Here is a 21,156-nt window from a genome sequence, read left to right on the forward strand (position 1 = left end):
AGCTTTACAAATAAATACTAATAATAATAATATGAGAATGACAGCACATACACGTATAGCAACTGTGCACCTCATAGTAAGATATTGCAGCCTTATCATGACACCGAGAGAAAAATATTTGTGGTGATGATTATGATGATGATCATAATGATGATTATGAAAATGATGATGGTGGTGATGAGCATACATTGGCAATGATAATAAAAATGAGGAGGAGGGGAGGAAGAGGTGGAGGAAAAGGAAAGAGGAGGAAGGAGGAGGAGGAGGAAAATTTTAATGAATATAGTACTGATGATGACAAAGACAATGATAGAAATGTTACTGATAATGATGTTGATCATAATAATCATCATTATCATGTTGCTGATGATGATAATCTTAAAGATAATGATGTTAATGTTGATGATACTAATCATGACAATAATGATAATGGCGGTGACAATGATGAATAAAACAAGGATGGCAATACTCAAGGTAATCCATATTAGAACTACCAAACCAGAGGGCCTTTCCTCAAAGCTCCTTTACCACATCAATCACATGTCACTCAGTCTAATAGACCACTTTAATAACATATTCCAATTTTAGGCAAAGATTGTTTTGACAAGCCAAGTATTGTAGTTCATACATTAAAAACAGGTCAATGGAATAACTCATCCATAGGTCCGCAGGAAAGAAACATCCATAAATTTGAACATGTTGGTAAACCGATCTATTACCTGACTTTTCTATGTACATGTAGGTGACCTTTCTATCTAGGTTTCCAGGAGAACACACTTGATCTTAACGCCTCTTCCATGTCCTTTTCAGGACACCTCAATCCTCTCTCTCTCTCTCACATGGTGCACCTGCAAGCCTACTGTATATCTTCCATGTTGTTGGCTCAATCCTGCTGAGGTAGTATGGGTGAATCGTTCACTCGTAGGGTGCTCAGAGGATCAGATACATAACCTAGATGAATAAGCAGTTGTAGAGAGTACGGTAAATAAAAGATATATTTTAAGGCTTGAAACGTAATGTTGCAAGACCGGTTCCATATATACTGTAGAGTGCAGTATATTTTCCTTTCTTTTAACTAAATTATTTGTATCTGTTCCTTTATACATGTAACAGAAATTCTCTTCTTCTATAATAAATGTCAGACTCACATTTCTTGTGCAGTTGCTTACTTTAAGTTATGTACCGGTACTTGTGAATAGTTTATGAAAAATAAAAACTTAAAACATATTTACATATCAAAATTACTCAGATGCCAGAAAATGGAAATTTGTTAGTGAAAAACTGAGCAAGAAAAACATAAATCTATTCAATAAAAAGGTTTGACAGTATAATAGCAGTAATAATAATAATAATAATGAGATAAAAATAAAATCACATCATATAGAAATACTTACCATTTTTATCTGTTGCAGGGAAGACACTGCTTCCATTCTTTTCCCCACTGTGGTAAAAAAAATAGTATAAAGTGAATGTTTTAATAGTTTCATGAAGCATATTAGGGGCAAGAGGAGGAGGCAAAGTGAAAATCCCCACATATTTACATGACATGATGAGCATTGAATGAGGCATCTTTCATTGCAAAATATCTATCGATATTTTTTCAATCTGTTGTGTTGATGTTAGTTTACCCAATTGCGATGAGAGCAAGTACAGATGGTACTTATGCAAGAAGTGGACTGCGTGGAGATGTTGGGTTATTAAGAATCAATAATGTTCTAAAGGGCAGTAAGTCATTGCATTAATTTCAAACCTGGGACCTTTCAGAGACAACTGCTCTACCACTGAGGCATCACACCTCTTAAAATCATGAATACTGGTATTGACATAAAAATATCATGTTACTATAAACCAGAGTATTAAAGCTTAAAGTACAATATAATTTGCCTGAAAAAGAGTAAAACTCCAGTCTACTGTTAGAGGGTGTGTACCATGACAAGACTATGTGTCTTTCGTGGCCTGACTCAAGGTCAATCGGGTATAATATGACTATGGACGACGTGACAGCAGTATTCACATGCGTGCAACATACGCGAAACCGAAGCGTGAGGAGAACTTCCGTCTCTTTCGCGAACACTAGCGCACGCTGACCGTTAATCAAGTCCATTCGTTTATGTGCAGTTGTCCAAAAGAAGTAGTAGATGACATTAACCAGTATTTGCCAAGCTACACCCCCTTTTAAAAAAGACAATGAAGGTGTACATATACACTACTCACCTCAGCGACTTGGCACACATTTCCCACTGCGTTCTTAGAGCTGTCACGTTGCCTGCAGGAAGTTCACCTGGCTCCAGGTCACTGGGTGAGGGCTCTAGTCCACTGTATCCCATCTCAAGGCCGTCCTCGCTGTCATCTATTGGAGTAGCCTGGTGAAATAAAGTATGGAAGGGGGTGACGATCAGCATTTATAATAAATAAAGCCTCCCAGTTTTATGGAATGGCCTCCCCAACTCTCTTAGAAATATTAATATAATGGATAAGTTTAAGTCTGCCCTTCAAACACACTGATTCTAATAATAAACAGATGGAACTTGGTAACCTATTTTCTCTTTGCTTTGCTTTTTATTTATTCCCAAGTGCATGGTGACATATATATATATGTAATGTGTTAGGTACTATATAAGAACTTTTGTTTAATGATAATTATTACGCCCAAGAAACAATGGTTCTGAAACATTCAAATGATCAAAATTCTCAGCTCCTGATGGAAAAAACAAAGTATCATATCACGGCTCAAACTGCGGTTAACTTCCATGTGTAAATTTGGATGCACCAAGCAAAATTTTCTTCTTACTTTTCACACCATGCCTTGATTAATACATGTACTGGTACTACAATTGCGACAAAAAATAATTGTTCTAAACACCCCAATACAAATCTGGGTTGCAAACGCGATAATTGTGTCATGCTTAATTAGTCTTCCTCAAACAACTCCTACATGAAGTGAACAAAGTTAGCTTTTAGTTAAAAATGTTATTTCAACAAGTAAACTAGTTTCTTCTAATTGTTCTCAAATTCTACAGACATGTATCTCTATGTAACAATGTATGAAAAGACACATAAAACAGAAGTTTCATGAATACAAATCTCAATCCCCACTAAAAAAATGCTCCAGAATATAGCTTCCTCTGTCAAAGTTAAACACCAAAAAAGATTCTCAACATGAAACTATGCATGATCCCATTGTCAGAGGTCTAAATGCTTTAAAATATCCGAGCATTGTTCATTCTTCTCTATATAGCATGTTCTTCAAATTTCATTTCATTCTTCATAAATGATGGGAACAACTGGGAGGATGGTTTATTAGTATGGTTAATAAAGAACAACAAAGGGCAGCATGCCACACATTACCCAATCAGCATCCAGCATGCTCAGCACACCAGACAGTGTTTTGCTTACGGCCAGGAACTCTTGGCGACAGTCATCCAGCATGGGGATGATCTGGGCAAAGGTTGGCCTCTCCTGCAACAAGACCCAAAGTATAAAATATAGAGAGTTTCTCCTAGGAGAACACTGTACCATTTTGTACGTTGACCTGGAGATATTGATAGTGATTAATTTGTAAGGGCCATGTACAGCAATGGGACGACCCTTGTAAAGAGAATCAATTGATACTAGGGTTTGGATAGAATTCAGAAGAGAAATGATCATAACACAGGGTTTAAACTCCAAATATCATTTAGTAGGAAACGCAACATGGACTGCAGACTTTGAGATGGTACTGACAGTTAGGTGACGAGATACAGTGACTGGTTCGAAGAAAAAACAAACAAAAGAAGGACAGGCCAGGTACAGCAAATGAACAAACCTTGCTAGAGGATTGATACACCCCAGGGTTTTGGACTAAAACTAACCATAAGAACCGTCAACAAAAGACTACACGATTACATTTCAACTTGGCGTTGTGGCGTGCGCCTGTAATTCAGCTAACAATGGAAGTTACAAACTGATTCAGCCGAGGAAGCAGGTTCGAAACTGAGTCACATTTTTCGGATGGTGACGCTTAAAGGTCGGTCCCCAGACGTAAATAATCACATCTGATTGATATACACGTCTGTAAAAACCAAATTTACACACACATAGATTTTTGACAAAAAGTCAACTGGACAATAATCCTACCTCAGGGTTCGGACTCCACATCATCTGCAGGATATTGACGATGGACTTGGGTATGGTGATGGCTATGGGTGGTCTGGTACTGCGATAGGCCATCTCAGCAGCAGCTGCAGCCGGCTTGAGGTGAGCAAAGGGAAGCTCTCCTGAGAGAAGCTCCCATATGCAGAGGGCATAGCTGAAGATGTCTGCCTTGATGCTGTACTGGGTGTTCTGGGAGAAGACTTCCGGCGCCATCCAGCGAAGATTCTAAAATACAAAACATAATAATAATAAAAATGGTGCTTATAAAGTGCTAACCACTGAAGTCTCTAAGAGCTATAACAAACAAAAAACAATGATAAACAATTTCATATATTAAACCTAACAAAAAATTACAAATAAACCTACAAATTACAATACATATGAAATAACATCAATTCATTAGATAAGTATTAGCTCTCCAATATCCAAATCTATGATTGCTTCATCACAGAGAAGTCCGGATGCTGACATCATACGGTAGCATCAGGTATGACTTCTGGTTACAGCACATTTTCTCACCGATAAAAATCTTATATTGATTTCAAGAGCCTTATTTCCCTCTAAAAAAGTCCCGATATGAAAATGACAGAACAAGATTTCCTTTATGCAAGTTGGCAGCACCAATATTTTTCCTTACATACTTTATGCAAAAACCACATTAATGCTGAGAAGCATGTATTAATAATAATAGCTAGTTCTTATATAGCACTTTTCAGGACCGAAAGCCCTCTCAAAGCGCTTTACAGATATATATATATTATTACATACTCATTTTCTTCTTCTGCTTAAGCTGTGCAGCTATTGACATTTTCATTGAAACAGTTAAAAAGTACAATGTCAAATACATAATACAACATCTGATAGATTAAATGACATAATTTAAAAAATAAAACAAATTAAAGGAGAGAAGTTTGAATCTTACTCCTGGTTGTTTGGTCATGTTGTCTTCATGCATGGACTTGACGAATCTGGATTCACCAAAATCTGCTACTTCGGCATGTCCAAACTCATCAAGGAGAATATTGTGGCTAGAAGTTTAAAAAACAAGATAATACAACAGTATAAAATTACATCATAAGAATACTTAATTATCATATACACCTGTAATGTGGTTGGAAAAGAAAGGTTTAGGTTTTAATAGATAATGAAGTAATATCTTATATTCTACTGCATCAAATTCCTCTGAATCGAATCCTTTTTGTTCCAGTGAAATTAAAACATTTTCAATAAAACTTTGAGAGTCAAACCCGGAGCAATTTCTATTTTCATTGACAAATTGTACTTCTGAATTTCTTCCATGAGAACAACTTTCATACAATATGTGCGTATGTACTTCTTTTCTAGGAAGAACAAATCATTACTTTAAGGTGAAATTTATGGTAGGACATTAGGTGAAATTTATGGTAGGACATTATACCTTCTTAAGCACGAATTGCTGCCTTAAAGCCACACTGCACTACTTATAGCTACTTGCTCCCTCTATATAACAAACAATGCATAATCAGTGACCATTGGTCACCCATGATCCTCTTTTTCTTATGTTAATTGAGAGCTGATTTGATGAGATAACCACCTGTCAGTGACCATGCAGGGTAGTCTAATCCCTCCTGTTCACTAGTATTGATGGGCTTTAAAGGATAGAAAATGTTAATGGCTACCACATCAAAGAGATCAAAAATAACAAAACTGACCTGTTTAGATCTCTATGTATGATAGGGTGTGGCAGATTGTGCAGGTAGTCCATGCCATGTGCTACATCCACAGCAATCGTCATCTTGGATTGGAGATCAATGTTTCTGTAAAAATATAAGGTATGATTATGAAAATGTCTGTAAAACAAATTAAATCACATGTTTCAACCCATTTAGAGTGAGCAAAAATTTTGATATTGCTAGGTGCAACTTACCTTCTGTTTTTACAAAAACGTATTCTGCACTTGTTGCTCTATTCCCCCCCCCCCCCCCCCAAAAAAAAAAAAAAAAAAAATGATTACCGGTATAGAATAACATTTACACATAAATACAATGTAGCACTCTCCAATAGACAAGTTGATATTGCTATGTGCAGCTTACCTTCTGTTTTAACAAAAAATAGATTCTGTACTTGTTGCTCTATCCCCCCCCCCCCCTTGCCAAAAACAAAAAGAAAAGAACTTCCATAAAATGTTGTCTTCTTCACTAACAAAATATTGTTGGATTAATGACAGTTTACGTTCCCCACACACATAGCCAGCTTCTACTATCATCATCATCGTCACTTTTATTGACACAAGAGATCACAAATATTAAAACCAATACATACCTCTTTTGAACATGAAGCAACGAAAACAGAGAGCCCCCTGCCACATACTGTGTCACAATTGCAAAATGCTGATGATGAGAATATATGAAATCAGAAAATATTATTCAAATGAATGAATGTGAATAAGTTTTGGAGAATATGTACTTCAAATGTAACTGTCAAGGTGTATTCTGATTTTTTTTTTCCACATCTATTCAAGTATCATATTGTATTTCTGTTTATATATGGCATTTATTTGGACTCAATTTGAGGTTTCCAATCTTCTTTTTTCCTCCATGAATTTTAAAATGAGGCTCTGGAAAGATATTAATTATTTATTATCATCATTCAATCCAGTAAGCAAACTTCATTTCCATTTCATTAATACGACATAAAATGGCCTAATCTACCATAAAATGTATTTTCAATTCTTCCATTTAATATTATCGACACAGTGCAACAAATTTGATAGTAAGGCAATGATGCTCCATGGTTCAAAATTTGACAATAAATTTCTTCTTGGAGTATTGATAAATGTGTTACATATTCACTGAAAAGGAAAGCTTAAATGACTGATATAAACATGATACAATTGGTAATACTTACGCTAGGGTCCTCTATACAAGCTCCAACAAAGCGTATCACATAGGGGCTGTCTAGTCTGCATAGTATGGACACCTCACGACAGAACATATCCACATCTGACTTGGCGCTGAAAGCACTGGAACGATATCTGGGAATAAAATAGCATGGCAATTGATATATTACTTAACTATGAGGGAGCATAGGAGTAGCGTTATGATGAGTAAACTATTTCCATGCCCCTATATGTATATAGTGAGTACTGGACCATAAATATCACACTCACAATCATAACAAATATCTGAATTTATGCTGGTATCTCTTGGTGCTTTCCTGCATCAGACATAATCATAATAATAATAATAGCTAGTTCTTATATAGCGCTTTACAGGACCGAAGGCCCTCTCAAAGCGCTTTACAGATATATATATATATATATATACAAACACACACACAGTATGTGCAACATCTTCAATTCTTGAAAGTTCTGAATATCTTCCACGTTGTCTCCCTGAAGACATGCAGCAATCATTGTGCCATGGCTTTCATCATCCCATCAGGGGCCTGTTTCATAAAACTCATTATCAATAACATCTGCCACAGATCTACGACAAATCTGCTCACAGCCAATCAACTGTAAGGCTTTCAGTAGCTTATAACAGTTATCATATCTTGTTATTGATAACGAGTTTCATGAAACCGGGCATGAAACACTGTATGGAAAGAGTTGCAAATGTGCCATGCTTCACTTGATAAGGACAGGATGAAAGGAAGTATCATCAAATTAGAAATGACAAGCCTAATAGCCATAGGGGAATGACTAGAGATATCTTTTCCTAATCAATGTCAATGAATTCATATTTTGGTTAGTTTCTATATATCACTACCTCAAGTTACACTCAAGTTTATGGGTTGTTTGATCTTTTATTTACATCTCAACAACCAAAGTTATATTTCTTACCTCTTAATTGCCACAATTTTTCCTCTGCAGTAGCCTTTGTACACATTCCCAAAGGATCCTTAGGGCCAAAAATGGGAAAAACAAGTCATATTTATATTTTTCATCGTTAATTTCAAGAGAGACTATTACATTAAGTAAATAGACACTTATTTGTGATAGGGATTTGAGTACATGTATATGTATATACACAATTTTCATAGTAAATACCAGTAAAATGACAAAATCTACTTAAATATCTTTTCATTGAATCTCAACTACTTTAGGATAGGTTGAACTGGTGATATAATTTCAGTATTTCACCAAATGTCTTTGATTATTGTTTCCAGATGACTGAAAGTTTTAGATACTTAATGTTCCACAAGAGTTGGCATAAAGTTCATGAAAGATATTAAAAAGAAGACTTCTTATATTAATCATTTTAAACAAGATGTACATTAAATAAAAATCGATTTGACTTACCACTCCCAATTGTTTCAAGGAATTCTATCTCATTAATGTCCAGATGAAAGTTCTTGGGTAGCGATGCTCTCAGTTGTAACACATTTATTTTCTCTGCAAAGAACCAATATGAAAGGAACATTAGTATTTCTACATTTTCTAGCTGACTTTCGTTAGTGATGTGCAAATACACTTTCAATATCAACCATGAGTTAAACCTTAGTGGTATATAAACAAATTAAAAACAAATAAAAAAACATCCACTATTATCATTGTGGTTCTGGATGTTATCATCCTTTTCATAAATATGTTTACAGGAAGGAAATACAAGGCAGATTTGGCAAGAGTTGCATACTAAAGTTATATTTTTAAATTAGTGTGACATTTCTTGAAAGATATGTTTCTAATGTTTTCTTCATTAAGTCTATTGTCTATGTTCACAATAATATCAGACAGTCATAGATGTATACGAATTTGGCCAAGGGGCTGATGTCTTTTCCAGTTTCTCAAAATTTGCAAGACATCAAAAGTTATGATACTTCATTATCGTGTAAATGTAACCTTGTCATCAAAATATACTACATAAGGTATGAATTTACAAAATAGATACCCTCAGTCCTCAAATATAAGATGACAACACCTGAATTCGGTGGTATTTTGGCATCTCAAGGGACTGCATCCCCCCCCCCCCCAACTCTCCGTCCCAATCTCTGTACAGTTAACACCTCCTACAAATATGATTACGATAATCACCTTTTGTAATACATCGTAGTCTGCCCAAGGGAGATGGAACAGACACATAGGAACCATCTACAAAGCAAAAGCAAAAGCAGCAAATAAATAGAACTCTTGTTACACATGTGCCTTCTAGGAGCAAATAAACATATCGAGCAAACTGCTGCAAAATACGGTGCTATTATACAAAATTGACTAAAGAAATTGCAATGAAAAGTCAACAGAGATACAACTACCGGGTAATATAAATAATGCACTGTTTGCAAAAACAAAAACAAAAGTAAGACAAATTCAAAAAACATAGTAAGATTCAAACCAAAATAAGGGTAGAACATTATCTCCAAACACACGCACACATAGTGAGATCATATTGCAAGATCTTTTAAAACAATTCATAATATAACCACAGATAAATACTTTTTAAATTACAAAGGATTACTATAAGTGATTAGCAAAAACAAAACAAAAATTCCTCAAATGTGAGGGGAAAGACAAAAGTGCATTAACCTCCACCTGGCTGTGAGTAGTCTCCACAAGCAGACTCATCTTGGGGTCTTTTGTGATGCTTCAGTAACGTCACAATGGCATCATGACCTACGGGTTACAAGTAGACAAACCAGCAAAGACTCATCAACATGAAAGCCAAACATAACTACACTGTGAAATACACATCGTAATTTAATTCAACTGTTGTAATGGATGATTTGTATACATTTCCTCAACTTCCTTGAAATTTATAGTTTCAAATAATTGAAGCCTATAATTTTCGCAGCTCTAGCTGAAGACAATGATGCCAATTCAATTGAGCAAATAATTGTGGTACATACACTTTTTATTTCCACCTTTCACATTTCACTTTCTCACTCAAAAACTCTAGATTCTTTTAGGAAGAAACCTTACTGCAATAAGGAAAGTTACACGGTCACAACTAGTTTCCAGGACAGGTATTCTATATGACCAAAATGCTCTCGAAAATAATTAGGTTTATTTCTATTATTCATTTCAACAGGGTAGACCTGTAGGTAGTTGAAATACTTTTTTACTTGGAGGCCCTGTACAACATTTCACTCATAAACTTTGATCATGTGATAATTTCATTCAGTCATTTTCAATTATGCATTTCCTAATTTGTGAAGAAGGTGTGATTGCGTACGACATATGCTCATCCAAAGAAAAGAACCATATACTCTGTTATTTATGAACTGTTGAGAATACTTGTATCATAGCTGCACTATATATACTTATCTATCATTATCCTTCTTTAATAAACAAATGTGTAATTCAAAATATTTCAATGTTGAACAAAGCCAGTGAATACCTCTTTGGTAAGCCCAGACTAAGCAGGTCTGTTCCTGGTCTTTCTCAGAGTCCCCATTCTGCTCCGTAGCGACTAGATTCATGTCTGCCCCTTGGTCTAATAGAAGCTGGACTAAATGGTAGTGCCCATGGTAACAGGCACTGTGAAGAGCTTTAAACGAATGAAAAACAATGATTTTTAAGGAGTTAATCAAGTAGTAGGTCCCACTGGGGTTCTGTGTGTGTAGTTTTATGCTATTCTCTATTTTCTCCACTCCTTATCTATTAGCCCATATTTTAACAAATGAGCAAAGTCTCATCTTACAAATGCTTTTAATTTTAGAGTAGTAAGGCCAAATAAAATAAAAAACATGTTTAGTGTCCTGCCTTTTTGAAAAGTAGGAAGGAGGAGGCCCTTTTTTTTCTTTCAAAATGGCCGCTCGGTAGATATTCCCTGACAGTCGGGCTATTTTTCAAGATGGCCGCCGGCAATTTTTTTTTTTTTTTTTTTTTTTTTAAATTCAGAATTAGATCCATTTTAGCAGTGTTTTTAATGTTTTTTCTTTAAATTAAAAAAAAGAAAAAAGAAAGGATAAGGAGGCGGCCCTAAACAAAAGGAAGCGGGCGGGGACGCTAAACATGTATATTTTTGTTAATGGCCTAAGGCCTATGTTTCCTCTCAATTACCTGTGTGTCCGTCTCTGCCTTGCGTGTTGATGTTCACACCTTCCTGACTCAACAGATACTTCACAAGCTCTATATTCTTGCCGTACGTACATGCGCTGTAAAGAAAGACAGAAGAAATCATACCATTAAAGAATTGAAGATATCATCTGTTTGGAGCCAGAAGAGCATTAACTTACATACTTTAATACAGAATTAACACCCTTCTGGCTCTGAGCAGATGATATGAAAAACACAAAAGATATCATAGTAAAGGCACAAACTCCACCCCCCCCCCCCTTATATAAATAATAACATTTTTTTGTTAAAGTAAAGGGGGATAACAATTCAGAATTATAATTAAGGTGAAATTTGTTTTTATGCATTATTAACAAGTTAATGAAGAATTCTTGAGAGTGAAAAGAAATATTCTCTATTGGATTAGGATGCAAAATTTTGTTTTAGTAGACACAAGTAATTAGGGGGGGGGAGGGATGGCACAATACTTTTTACATAATGCATTCATTTGGACTGTATCATTTTAGAATAGATTGAATGTACCATAAAATCATGAGATAAACAATGTTTTCTATCACAAAATTTAAACATAGTTCAAGCTATTCAAAGTTCAAATTAAATTTTAGTTCAGGAAAACTGCAGCTAAATAACAGTAGCAAATACATATCAAAATAGTAAGTGTAACATATAAATGCCATACCTGTGTAGAGGTGCTTCACTAAATATATTCTCCACCAGCAGACTGGTAGGTCCTGTCTTTGTGATTAATGACTTGACAATATCCAGTCTCCCTGTGTAGCATGCTCTGTGGAGAAAGGAACAGACTGGTAATCATTTAAATACAAAGTACATACTTGAATGGGTGTAATACACATCATATCATGCCTCTCCAGTACAACGTCAATGAAGTAGACGTCAGTTCACACTTGTCAGTTTTAGGAGCAGGGTAAAAAGAGGCAAAACGATGGATAAGTCGTCTTCAATATTGTTTTGAGAGTGGCATTGTGGTAAGAGATTAAGGTATCGCTGCAAAATGCTTTGTGGCCTTTGGGGCTTTGAGACCTGAATGTAATTATATTTTATCTACAGCACATAGACAATCATTTCATATCTTAGACTTTATAAGAAAGCTTTTCGAGTGATTGATACAACCCCATGAACTCCCCCCCAAAAAAAAAAAATAATAATAATAAATAAAATAATAATAATAATAATAATAATAATAATAATAATAATAATAATAAAATTAATGAATAAATTTTAAAAAATTAATAATAATAATAAATACAATATACAGAATAATTCTCTAAACACAGAGTAATGTTTGGGTACTGCACACAACAACAAATGGCACTTACAGGTGTAAGGGTGTATCCCCGTATATATTAACTTCATGGGCTTTGGTGCCTAGGTTAGGCTGAAGAAGATAATCGACTGTGGTCAGGTGACCTGCTCGGCAACTGAAGTGGAGCGGCATATGCTGCTCATTGTCTTGAGCATTCACTGGAAAAAAAAGTTTAAATATCAGATGCGATGACTCTCAGTCATGGTAAATTTAGCAAAGTGAGAAAAAGAGGGAAAGGGAACAAATCATTGAAAAACATTTTGTTAATTATAACAGAAAAAAGGTTCATTCCATGATGAAACTGTAATGAAACTAGGAAAGAAAAATATAATCTGGCAGTTCAAATCATATTGACTTGGGTATGATTAGATTTCGATATTATTTACATTTTTTATTCCACAGGCTTTGCATTAATAATAATAATAATAATATAATAATAATAATAATAATAATAATAATAATAATAATAATAATAAATAATATAATAATAATAATAATACATTATATTTATATAGCGCTTATTTCAATGTTCCTAAGCGCTTTACAAAGTTGTACTTATATAATAATACATTCAATAACTATAATTAATATATACTAATCAATCTACAATTAATTCATTCAACAAGTTAAGAGAGCCAAAAAGCATCGATCCCATCATAATAAGTGTAGAGGAACAGCATGCTATCTTACCATCAGCCTTGTTATTGCGACGACCTTTGACCAGAAGCTCTGTGATGCTCTGGTGACCTTTGACACAGGTCAAATGAAGGGGCACATCACCGACCTCACCAGACAGGTTGATGTCAGCACCGTGGTTTATAAGACATTTGACAACCTTCAAGAGGATGAGAGGGTTATTAAACTAGGTGCACACACTCTAACAAGCCACAAGCCTGGCTTTCATTGTGTTCACCATTTTCCAACTATCCAGTTGTGTTTTTTTTAATGTAGTTTGTCAATACTGAATTATGTATTATATACCGGTAGTATACTTTTCCCTTTTCTTCACCTTGTTTCTCATTGAATGCTTTACTTGTTTTGTTTTCTATCTTCTTAATCGTCTGATTGAAATGGCAGTTTTATGTTTTTATTGCCCATTGACTGTTTTTAACACACTCTTTTAGTTGATGTTGGAAATTGGAAATAAATGATTTGAATTGAAATTAGAAGGGTCACGTACTGCCTACATGGAGCTATCCTCATGGGTTCTATGTTCTTTATTGACAAACCAAAGTACAACAGAATAAAGCATACTGTACTATGATGCAAATCCAGGACAATTGTCTACATTTTGTGATATGGCTCAGTCACTCTTGATTCGGAGCCCTTCAAACTAAACCAGCTATATATAAAGCAAAAGAGTTTGAATTCTGCATACACTGCTAATATTACGGTACTTAAATATAACCAGCATACAAAACAAGCATGCACAATACATGTACATTTTCAGTAATGCTCCGAATCTTTTAGGTACTTGAAGCTGAGAAGACTAAGGGGTGTAATATTAACATTAGCTCATTAATTTGGCTTATGCCAGTTTGCTTAAAGGGAGTGTAGCATGACGAGACTACGTGTCTTTCCCGTGGCCAGACACTGGATCAATCAGGTATAATATGACTACAGACGAAGCTACCTCAGTATTCACGTGCATGCAACATACCCGAAATCGAAGCGTGAGGAAAACTTTGATCTGTTTCGCGAACGCTACCACGCGCTGACCGTTAGTCAAGTCCATTCGTTTCAGGCAGTTGTCCAAAAGAAATCGTACATGTAGATGGCGTTAACCAGTATTTGTAATGCTACACCCCCTGTAAATACAATCACTTGGATATTGCCATTGCCAAGCCAGGTAAATGTGGACTTACCAAGTACTAAATTGGGTACCAACCAAGAATAACAATTACATTAAAGAGGAACTTATCATTTTCACTTAACATTTTTATGAGGAAGAAAATGAGCACTCCTACCTTTTCATGGCCAAAGTAACATGCTATATGGAGCGGGGTGAACTTGACTGTGTCTCTGGCATGAATGTTTGCTCCACACTTAATCAGATGTTCCACAATCTGTTAAATAGAGAACAATTCAATTCCCTTACAATTTTAGTATCATTATGCACATGGAGATTTACATCATAATGCTCATTTCATATTGCCTCATCGATAGGGGTAGCTGGGTTATACTACATGTACATTTACCTAATATGCAGATGTAAAAAGTAATTCATTAACACTTATTTAAGGTCAAAGTGTAAACATGTAAACTTTACTAACGGATGCTGGAACTCTTCATTTGCCATGCAATAATCCCACTGTGCCTAAATACAAATAGCTCAATAAATTGATATACCAAAAGCTTTTAAATTGTTCAATGTTTTCAGAGTAAAACTAATCTCCTTACATGTTCCAATGATTATTATGTAAGTAATGGAGACCAGCAAGGGGTAATTAGGCAAGCTTTTTATCTTTCATAGAACTATTATTCTTTTAATTGGACCTTTTGTCTTGTACAGATTAGCATGTGTAGCAAGCAGACGACTGTGCAGAATTGGCACTGGTGGCATGTGAAAAGTTAAGAGGTCATAATACCTCTTCATTTCCATTCAAGCTTGCAATATGCAGGGCAGTAACTGAGCTGTAACCAATCACTGTAGGGTCTGCTTCCTCTAACAGTAAGTCCTTCACCAAGTCTACATCACCCTGTGAGCAAGAAAGAGAGATGGGGAGGGAGAGAGAACGAGAGAGATAAGGGGAGGGAAAGAGAGGAAGAGAGAGGGAAAGAGATGGAGAGAGATAAGGGGGAGATAAGGAGAGGGATGGAGTGAGAGGGGATAAAAAGATAGTAAGACATTGAGTGATGGAGGTAAAAAAAGAGGGGGGGGGAGAGATTGTGTGAGCTCCAGCATGGACCAACAACTTCACAATCTCCACTCCCTGGGGAGTATTCCAGCTAGCTAAACTAAACTATGAGTGACTATTGATGTAACATACCTGAAAGCAAGCTAGATGCAATGGTGAGAAGCCGTTCCTACTCAGACTACTGACCCTGGCTCCAGCATGGACCAACAACTTCACAATCTCCACTCCCAGGGGAGCATTCCAGCTAGCTAAACTAAACTATGAGTGACTATTGATGTAACATACCTGAAAGCAAGCTAGATGCAATGGTGAGAAGCCATTCCTACTCAGACTACTGACCCTGGCTCCAGCATGGACTAACAACTTCACAAACGGTTTCGACCCTGCAGTAACGAAAAAATCAAAAATTTGAGTCCTCATTTAATATAGCTTAGTAAGTAAAATGTACAATAAAACTAAACGTTTTCAGACATAAAACTTGTGAAAATTGGTAATGAAATACTGTTGGGAAACAAGATACTTTCGCAAAATGTACACATACTTTGATAGACTGCAGTTCAACTTTTTAAATGTCAAAACTGTCATGAATCGTAACAATTTGTGACATTCATGAAAATTCGATAATTTGTATGAGCAAAAGATTTTTTAATTTCATAGATGACTCACTTTTACAAAAAAGTATTTAATGTTTGAGGAACTAATCTCACACTGCAAAAACAATAAAAACACACAGTAAAAACCTCTAGAGTGCTCAAATGAAACAGTGACTATTATTTGTTATTCCATTTGTTTAAACAAAAATTGGAGATGGTCTTTGAAATCAATGAGAAGGCAAATGAAAAAAGATGTATAAAAGTAGATCAGATCATATCAATCCTTCATGTTTTCTCAGCCTTTGAGTTTAAGATTTAGATTCATTCATGCTTGATTGCCTTGGGTTTTTTTCTTGTTATTTACTTTTTTTTCTCCATATTTTGTTTATTACATAGGTATAAATGTTCATGTCTTGACAGAGAAAAGTTTGAACATCTAAGCTCCCTCAAAATGATCTCTCTACAAGAAAATAATCAACACTTGGAGACTGGTGCACACACTCTCCAGGATAACCATACCTGTTGATATACAGCTGAGATGTAAAAGAGTGAGTCCAGTCTCTGTTTTAGTGACCACACATCTCTCATCAGCTAGCTCAAGTACCCTGTCTGTATCACCAGAACTGCAATATAAATAATAGTCATATATTAATATGTGTTATACAAATTTAAATCTATTCTTAAAAGATACACAATGTAAATCTAATTTGTTTTCATTTTAACAGCCATGCCTAATTGTGTTCTGTGGCAATACTGCATACATGTTAATATCAAATTATGCATATATATACATGTATCATAATTTTAAAGATAAAGACCAGTTATGGTCATGCGATTGCATTGTGAAAGAAACGTTGTGGAATCGATCAGAAAAGGTTGATCATCCAGCATATAAGTATTGGTGTGTACTGCAAGGTTCTGGAATCATCAAAATGATAAGAAATTTGGCCAAGTCTTCGTAAAGTTACAAACACTGTACACAGAAAGATGTATATGGGACTACGCACACGTGCGCGACACGTGCGTTTATCTCTCACAGTCCAATAGATAAACTAATTTACCAAATATATCAATTAGTAGGCGGTTTCCCGGCAAAATTTTTATCATCATGTATTAGTCAAAACATATTCTTTCACATGATTGGTAATAAGAGCTTCCATTTCATTTTTTGAAATTGGGGCGTTTCTAATAATGGTCTTTACCTTTAAAACAAAAGAATTGTTTTTAAATGCTTTCTTTTTTCTTTTTCACAGCCTTCTGCCGAGCACACAATATGAGCTAATTTGTAGATACAATCTGCACAGGGCAGAATAATTGAAACTTGTATTGAATTGAATTGAAACAGAATTGTAAAACCTACCAAGTCGTCTAGACGAATAATGGAAACATGCTCGTGACTGTAACCATCATTTATAAATACACTGTTGGTACATTCTATGATACACAGGCGGAAGTATTCTTTTCAAGAGGGCAAACAAAAGGTATTCATGAAACACCTCCATGACTTTGCCTTTGGCATTAATATTTGTAAGTATTCAAAGTGGGACTTCTCCATGCTTGATCTGTGAATATTGGGGAATTTGTACTGTGTGCTACCTACAAACTGGTCTATTGTTAACTAATGACCTAAGGAAGTATGCCGAGCATATCTCACTCTTTTTTATTCTTTTCTTCCCTTCTCTCCATATGGAGACTCTATTACAGCACATAGACATAGAGACATATTTATAAGTACATGGCATATTAATATCATTATTATTGTCCTTGATGGTATCTAAGATGCAAAATAATGTTGATCTCAGTCTTACCAGCATGCCTTCTGGATCCCTGTGTATTGCTCAATGTCTTTGGGATCGAGATCCTCTTTCATTCGAGTTTCCAGCACGGCATAGCTTTCACTGATCTTCTTATGCCATTCCTCTGATGATAGCATTCAATGGAAAAGAATATTCACAATAATTATATTCAAGTTCAAACTTGTAACAATAATAGGCCACATATCTACCAAGTAAGGCCGGTGCTCAAGGCACTTTAATATCACCCCAGCTCCGGTACTACTGGTAGGCTACTGATTTTGGTGCTCACACTATTCAAGGAATTGCTACCTACCAGCACAAAGTTAATACCTCGGTGGGAAGAGGCAAATGTAGACTTAGATGTCTTGCCAAAGGACATTTGTGCTACGGCAGAACTCGAACTGACATATCTACTACGACTACGGCACCTCTACACACCTCTAATACATACATGTAAAGTGTGGCATTCTTACAAGTACTGTCAAACAAAAAAGACAGCAATTTTCCAAAGAGAAATTTCCAGTATGAATGTTTTACTTAATATAAATAATCATGCCCCCCCCCCCCTGCCCAACAGAAATGTTATAAAATATGCAATAATGGTTTTTATGTTAACAATACATCAATTAACTCTTCTCCATATTCTACTGACCTGCACAGGAAGAAGTGGGTCGTGACTTGTAAGCACCCATGGCATCATGGGAAAAAAATCTCCAACCGATACCGTCACTTCAAAGCACTTATGAGTCCATCTTTCACGTTCTGCATGCAAGAAAGAACACAAACATGAAATCATTGGTTGTATTGTCTACGTCTACGTCTATGCTGGTACTCGTCAAAAGCCTTTTCAGCAACTAAACGAGGATATTTTGGTGTGGTGTCTCTCATAGTGGTCATGATTGATTAGTGCATAGTGCGTATATACAAGTTGTGCGAGTAAAAACAGATCCTCCTATGATTTAGGCGCTGATGGCTCCCTTGAACTTCTCCACAGAGGGCAGTTCAATGAAGTTGGTAGGGAGCTCATCCCAGTCCCGGAGTGTTCTTGGGAAGAAACTTTGCCTGTAGCTGTCAGAGTTGGAGCTGGGTCTCATGAATCTGTGTCGGTGTTGCTGACGTGTTGAACGGAGTCTTGGTTGGATGTATGGCCATCTCATGAAATAAATCACTCATAAAAGGCGTGTTCAGATATGGCATGGTCAAGCACCTCAAAAATTGCGTTATTTTATGTGTCAATGATCGGCAACTGCATGCAAGAAAAACCTGTGCATATTCACTGTGTTATAAGATAAACAAAAAGTTAAGCTTTCATCATTTACAAAAAACGCTACCTTTTAGTACTACCTTTTACCTCCTCATATCTGAACGAGGCTCAAGTTTACAAGCGATTTGTCTGCGTTTACGAGGATATTCTCGGTTATGCTGACTATCATTATTCTCGGACCAGCGCCCCTACCGATCACTGGAGCTCATAGTGGCGCATGCATCGCAGCCGCTGAGCCGCCAGCTATAAATAAATATGTTATCGAAACAAATAATATTGGAAACTTGACTCGCGTTCCTTCGATGAAATCCGATGCATTGAATATGTAGGCAATCTTCAGTAAGGGCGCTGGTCCGAGAATAAGGATCATCTGCAAAAACAAGGATTGTCTTCGTTAACGCGGACAGACGTGTCCTCCCCCCCCCCCCCCCCAAAAAAGGATCTTTCGCATTTTCGCTGATGATTTTGATTTCCACGATGCATTTCTTACTTACGCAACACAGAGACTTTCATGTTATGAACAATAAATTCTCAGGAAGACGGACAACCCATACAAGAAGACGGTGAACCTGGGGTATTTTATTACTCGGCATCTATTTTTCGCATTGCTCGTGGCTCCGGTTTTGATTGTCATTAAAAAAAAATCAAGAACGAAACAAAGTTGAATTTGCCGTCTTCATTGATTCCCCTCTTTATGATTTGAATAATAAAAATAGCAGTGCTGGCCTATAGCGATTTAAACAAAGCCCTATCTGTGCACTCGAAATCGATCGTGAATTAAGAGCACGGTGCCCAAAGTTACACCGCCGATTGTCACTTACCTACATGAAGTGCATAGGCATAGCCATACCCATACTGCAATACCAATAGGTGGGACAATGTTAATTTTAACACATTCGAAACATGCATTGAAACTCAGACTTATTAATACTTGTTGGAGAATATTTTACCATAAAACTTAAGTTACGATTTCTTCAAATATCATAGCAAATATTTGCACTTTTACTGAATAAATAGGGTCTAAAGATCCGATTTTTTAATCAAAACTTAGAGCTTACCTCCCGAATTGCCAAAATTCAGTTACTACGGTATGGCTCAATAGACTAATTATAATTGGAAGAAAAAAAATCAAAGGCCGTGCGCGGTGTGACCGCGTAGAATGTTACACGCACCGATCGTCCGCCTATTAGAGATCGATCGAGAGCGGACGATCGGTGCGGATTTTATCCGCGCAGAATGTCCGTGTCGGACATTCCGTGCGCGCCTCAAATGTCCGACGGACAATCTGTGCGGAAGAGGTCTCGCACCAATAGTCCGCCTGCCGCACCGAATGTCCGTACTCTAGTCAATACAAGTATAAATATATGAAACGACTGGATAACCCATATTCAGCTTTGCCAGCTAGCTAGGGATGACACTACAGGTCTTCCCGGCGCGGATCAAGGGGGGGGGGGGGGGGAGGGCCTTGACCCCCAACCGCCAACAAAAAATGAAGAGAGAGAGAGGGAGAAGGTAAAGCGGAGAGTAAGGGAAAGGAAGAAGAGGAAGAAGAAAAGAAAATGGGGGAACAAAGGAGATCGGGGGCGAAAGGCCTTCGCCACCCCCCCCCCCCCCCCCTCAGCAAAAGAGAGAGAGAGAGAGAGAGAAGGAAGGAAAATAAGGGAAAGGGAAAGAAGAGACAAAGGGAAAGGAAGAAGAAGAAGAAAAAGGGGAAAGAAGAAGATCGGGGGGGGGGCGAAAGGGCTTTGCCTCCCAGGCTGTTGCCCCCCCCCCCCAGCAAAAAGAAAGAGAGAAGGAAGAGAAGGGAAAGAAAAAGGGGAAAAGACGAGATAAAGGGAAGAAAAGAAAAGAAGGAAGATATCAGTTGCAGTTTACCCGCCAACAAGTTGGGGATTGGGGGGGGGGGCAAATGGCCCTTGTCCCCCCCCCCCCTTCTACAGCAAACTTAAAAGAGAGAGAAAAGAAGAGAAGGGGAAGGGGAAAAAAAGAAAGGTACGGAGATCAATTGTGATTTTTCCCACCAACGCGGTGTGGATCGGGGGCGAAAGGCCTTCGCCTGCCCTCCCCTGGCCCCTCAGCAAACAAAAAGAGAGAGAGAGAGAGAAGGAAGGAAAAGAAGGGAAAGGGAAAGAAGAGAGAAGAGGAAAGGAAGAAGAAAAGAAAAAGGGGTCCGACAGGGCCTTGCCGCCCATG

At 36.7% G+C, this 21,156-nt stretch overlaps 1 protein-coding gene across 2 annotated transcripts; it reads right to left on the reverse strand.

The window, feature by feature from the left end:
• Window positions 1-708: 708 nt before the first annotated feature.
• On the reverse strand, window positions 709-20,085 carry LOC576866 (serine/threonine-protein kinase TNNI3K). 2 transcript variants are annotated; one of them, XM_030997851.1, is made up of 25 exons: window positions 20,022-20,085; window positions 18,352-18,461; window positions 17,712-17,823; window positions 16,423-16,526; window positions 15,596-15,693; window positions 15,041-15,151; window positions 14,420-14,518; window positions 13,143-13,287; window positions 12,466-12,610; window positions 11,808-11,912; window positions 11,114-11,208; window positions 10,449-10,598; window positions 9,644-9,724; window positions 9,149-9,205; window positions 8,417-8,509; window positions 7,958-8,015; window positions 7,021-7,147; window positions 6,436-6,503; window positions 5,826-5,930; window positions 5,057-5,162; window positions 4,117-4,359; window positions 3,349-3,459; window positions 2,215-2,363; window positions 1,395-1,441; window positions 709-951 (listed from the first exon to the last, which is right to left on the reverse strand). In XM_030997851.1, the coding sequence occupies exons 2-25, from the start codon at window positions 18,389-18,391 to the stop codon at window positions 884-886; spliced, it is 2,517 nt and encodes an 838-aa protein (XP_030853711.1). In that variant the 5' UTR covers window positions 18,392-18,461; window positions 20,022-20,085; the 3' UTR covers window positions 709-883. The 2 variants fall into 2 exon arrangements, with proteins under 2 accessions (XP_030853711.1, XP_782227.3); XM_777134.5 differs by having other exon boundaries at window positions 9,638-9,724.
• Between the last annotated feature and the right edge of the window lie 1,071 nt (window positions 20,086-21,156).

Source organism: Strongylocentrotus purpuratus, unplaced genomic scaffold (assembly GCF_000002235.5).
Source record: "Strongylocentrotus purpuratus isolate Spur 01 unplaced genomic scaffold, Spur_5.0 spur5_scaffold_4, whole genome shotgun sequence".
In the NCBI taxonomy this organism is placed as follows: domain Eukaryota; kingdom Metazoa; phylum Echinodermata; class Echinoidea; order Camarodonta; family Strongylocentrotidae; genus Strongylocentrotus; species Strongylocentrotus purpuratus.

What these genes read in the sequence shown, in the direction of transcription:
- LOC576866 (XM_777134.5), bottom strand. Translation starts at nt 18,391, where the DNA reads ATGGGTGCTTACAAGTCACGACCCACTTCTTCCTGTGCAG. An exon ending in ACTACGATGTATTACAAAAG is followed by an intron (nt 8,510 to 9,148) that starts GTGATTATCGTA and finishes GGTTCTTTGCAG; the next exon opens with AGAAAATAAATGTGTTACAA. An exon ending in TGTGGAGTCCGAACCCTGAG is followed by an intron (nt 3,460 to 4,116) that starts GTAGGATTATTG and finishes GTCTTGTTGCAG; the next exon opens with GAGAGGCCAACCTTTGCCCA.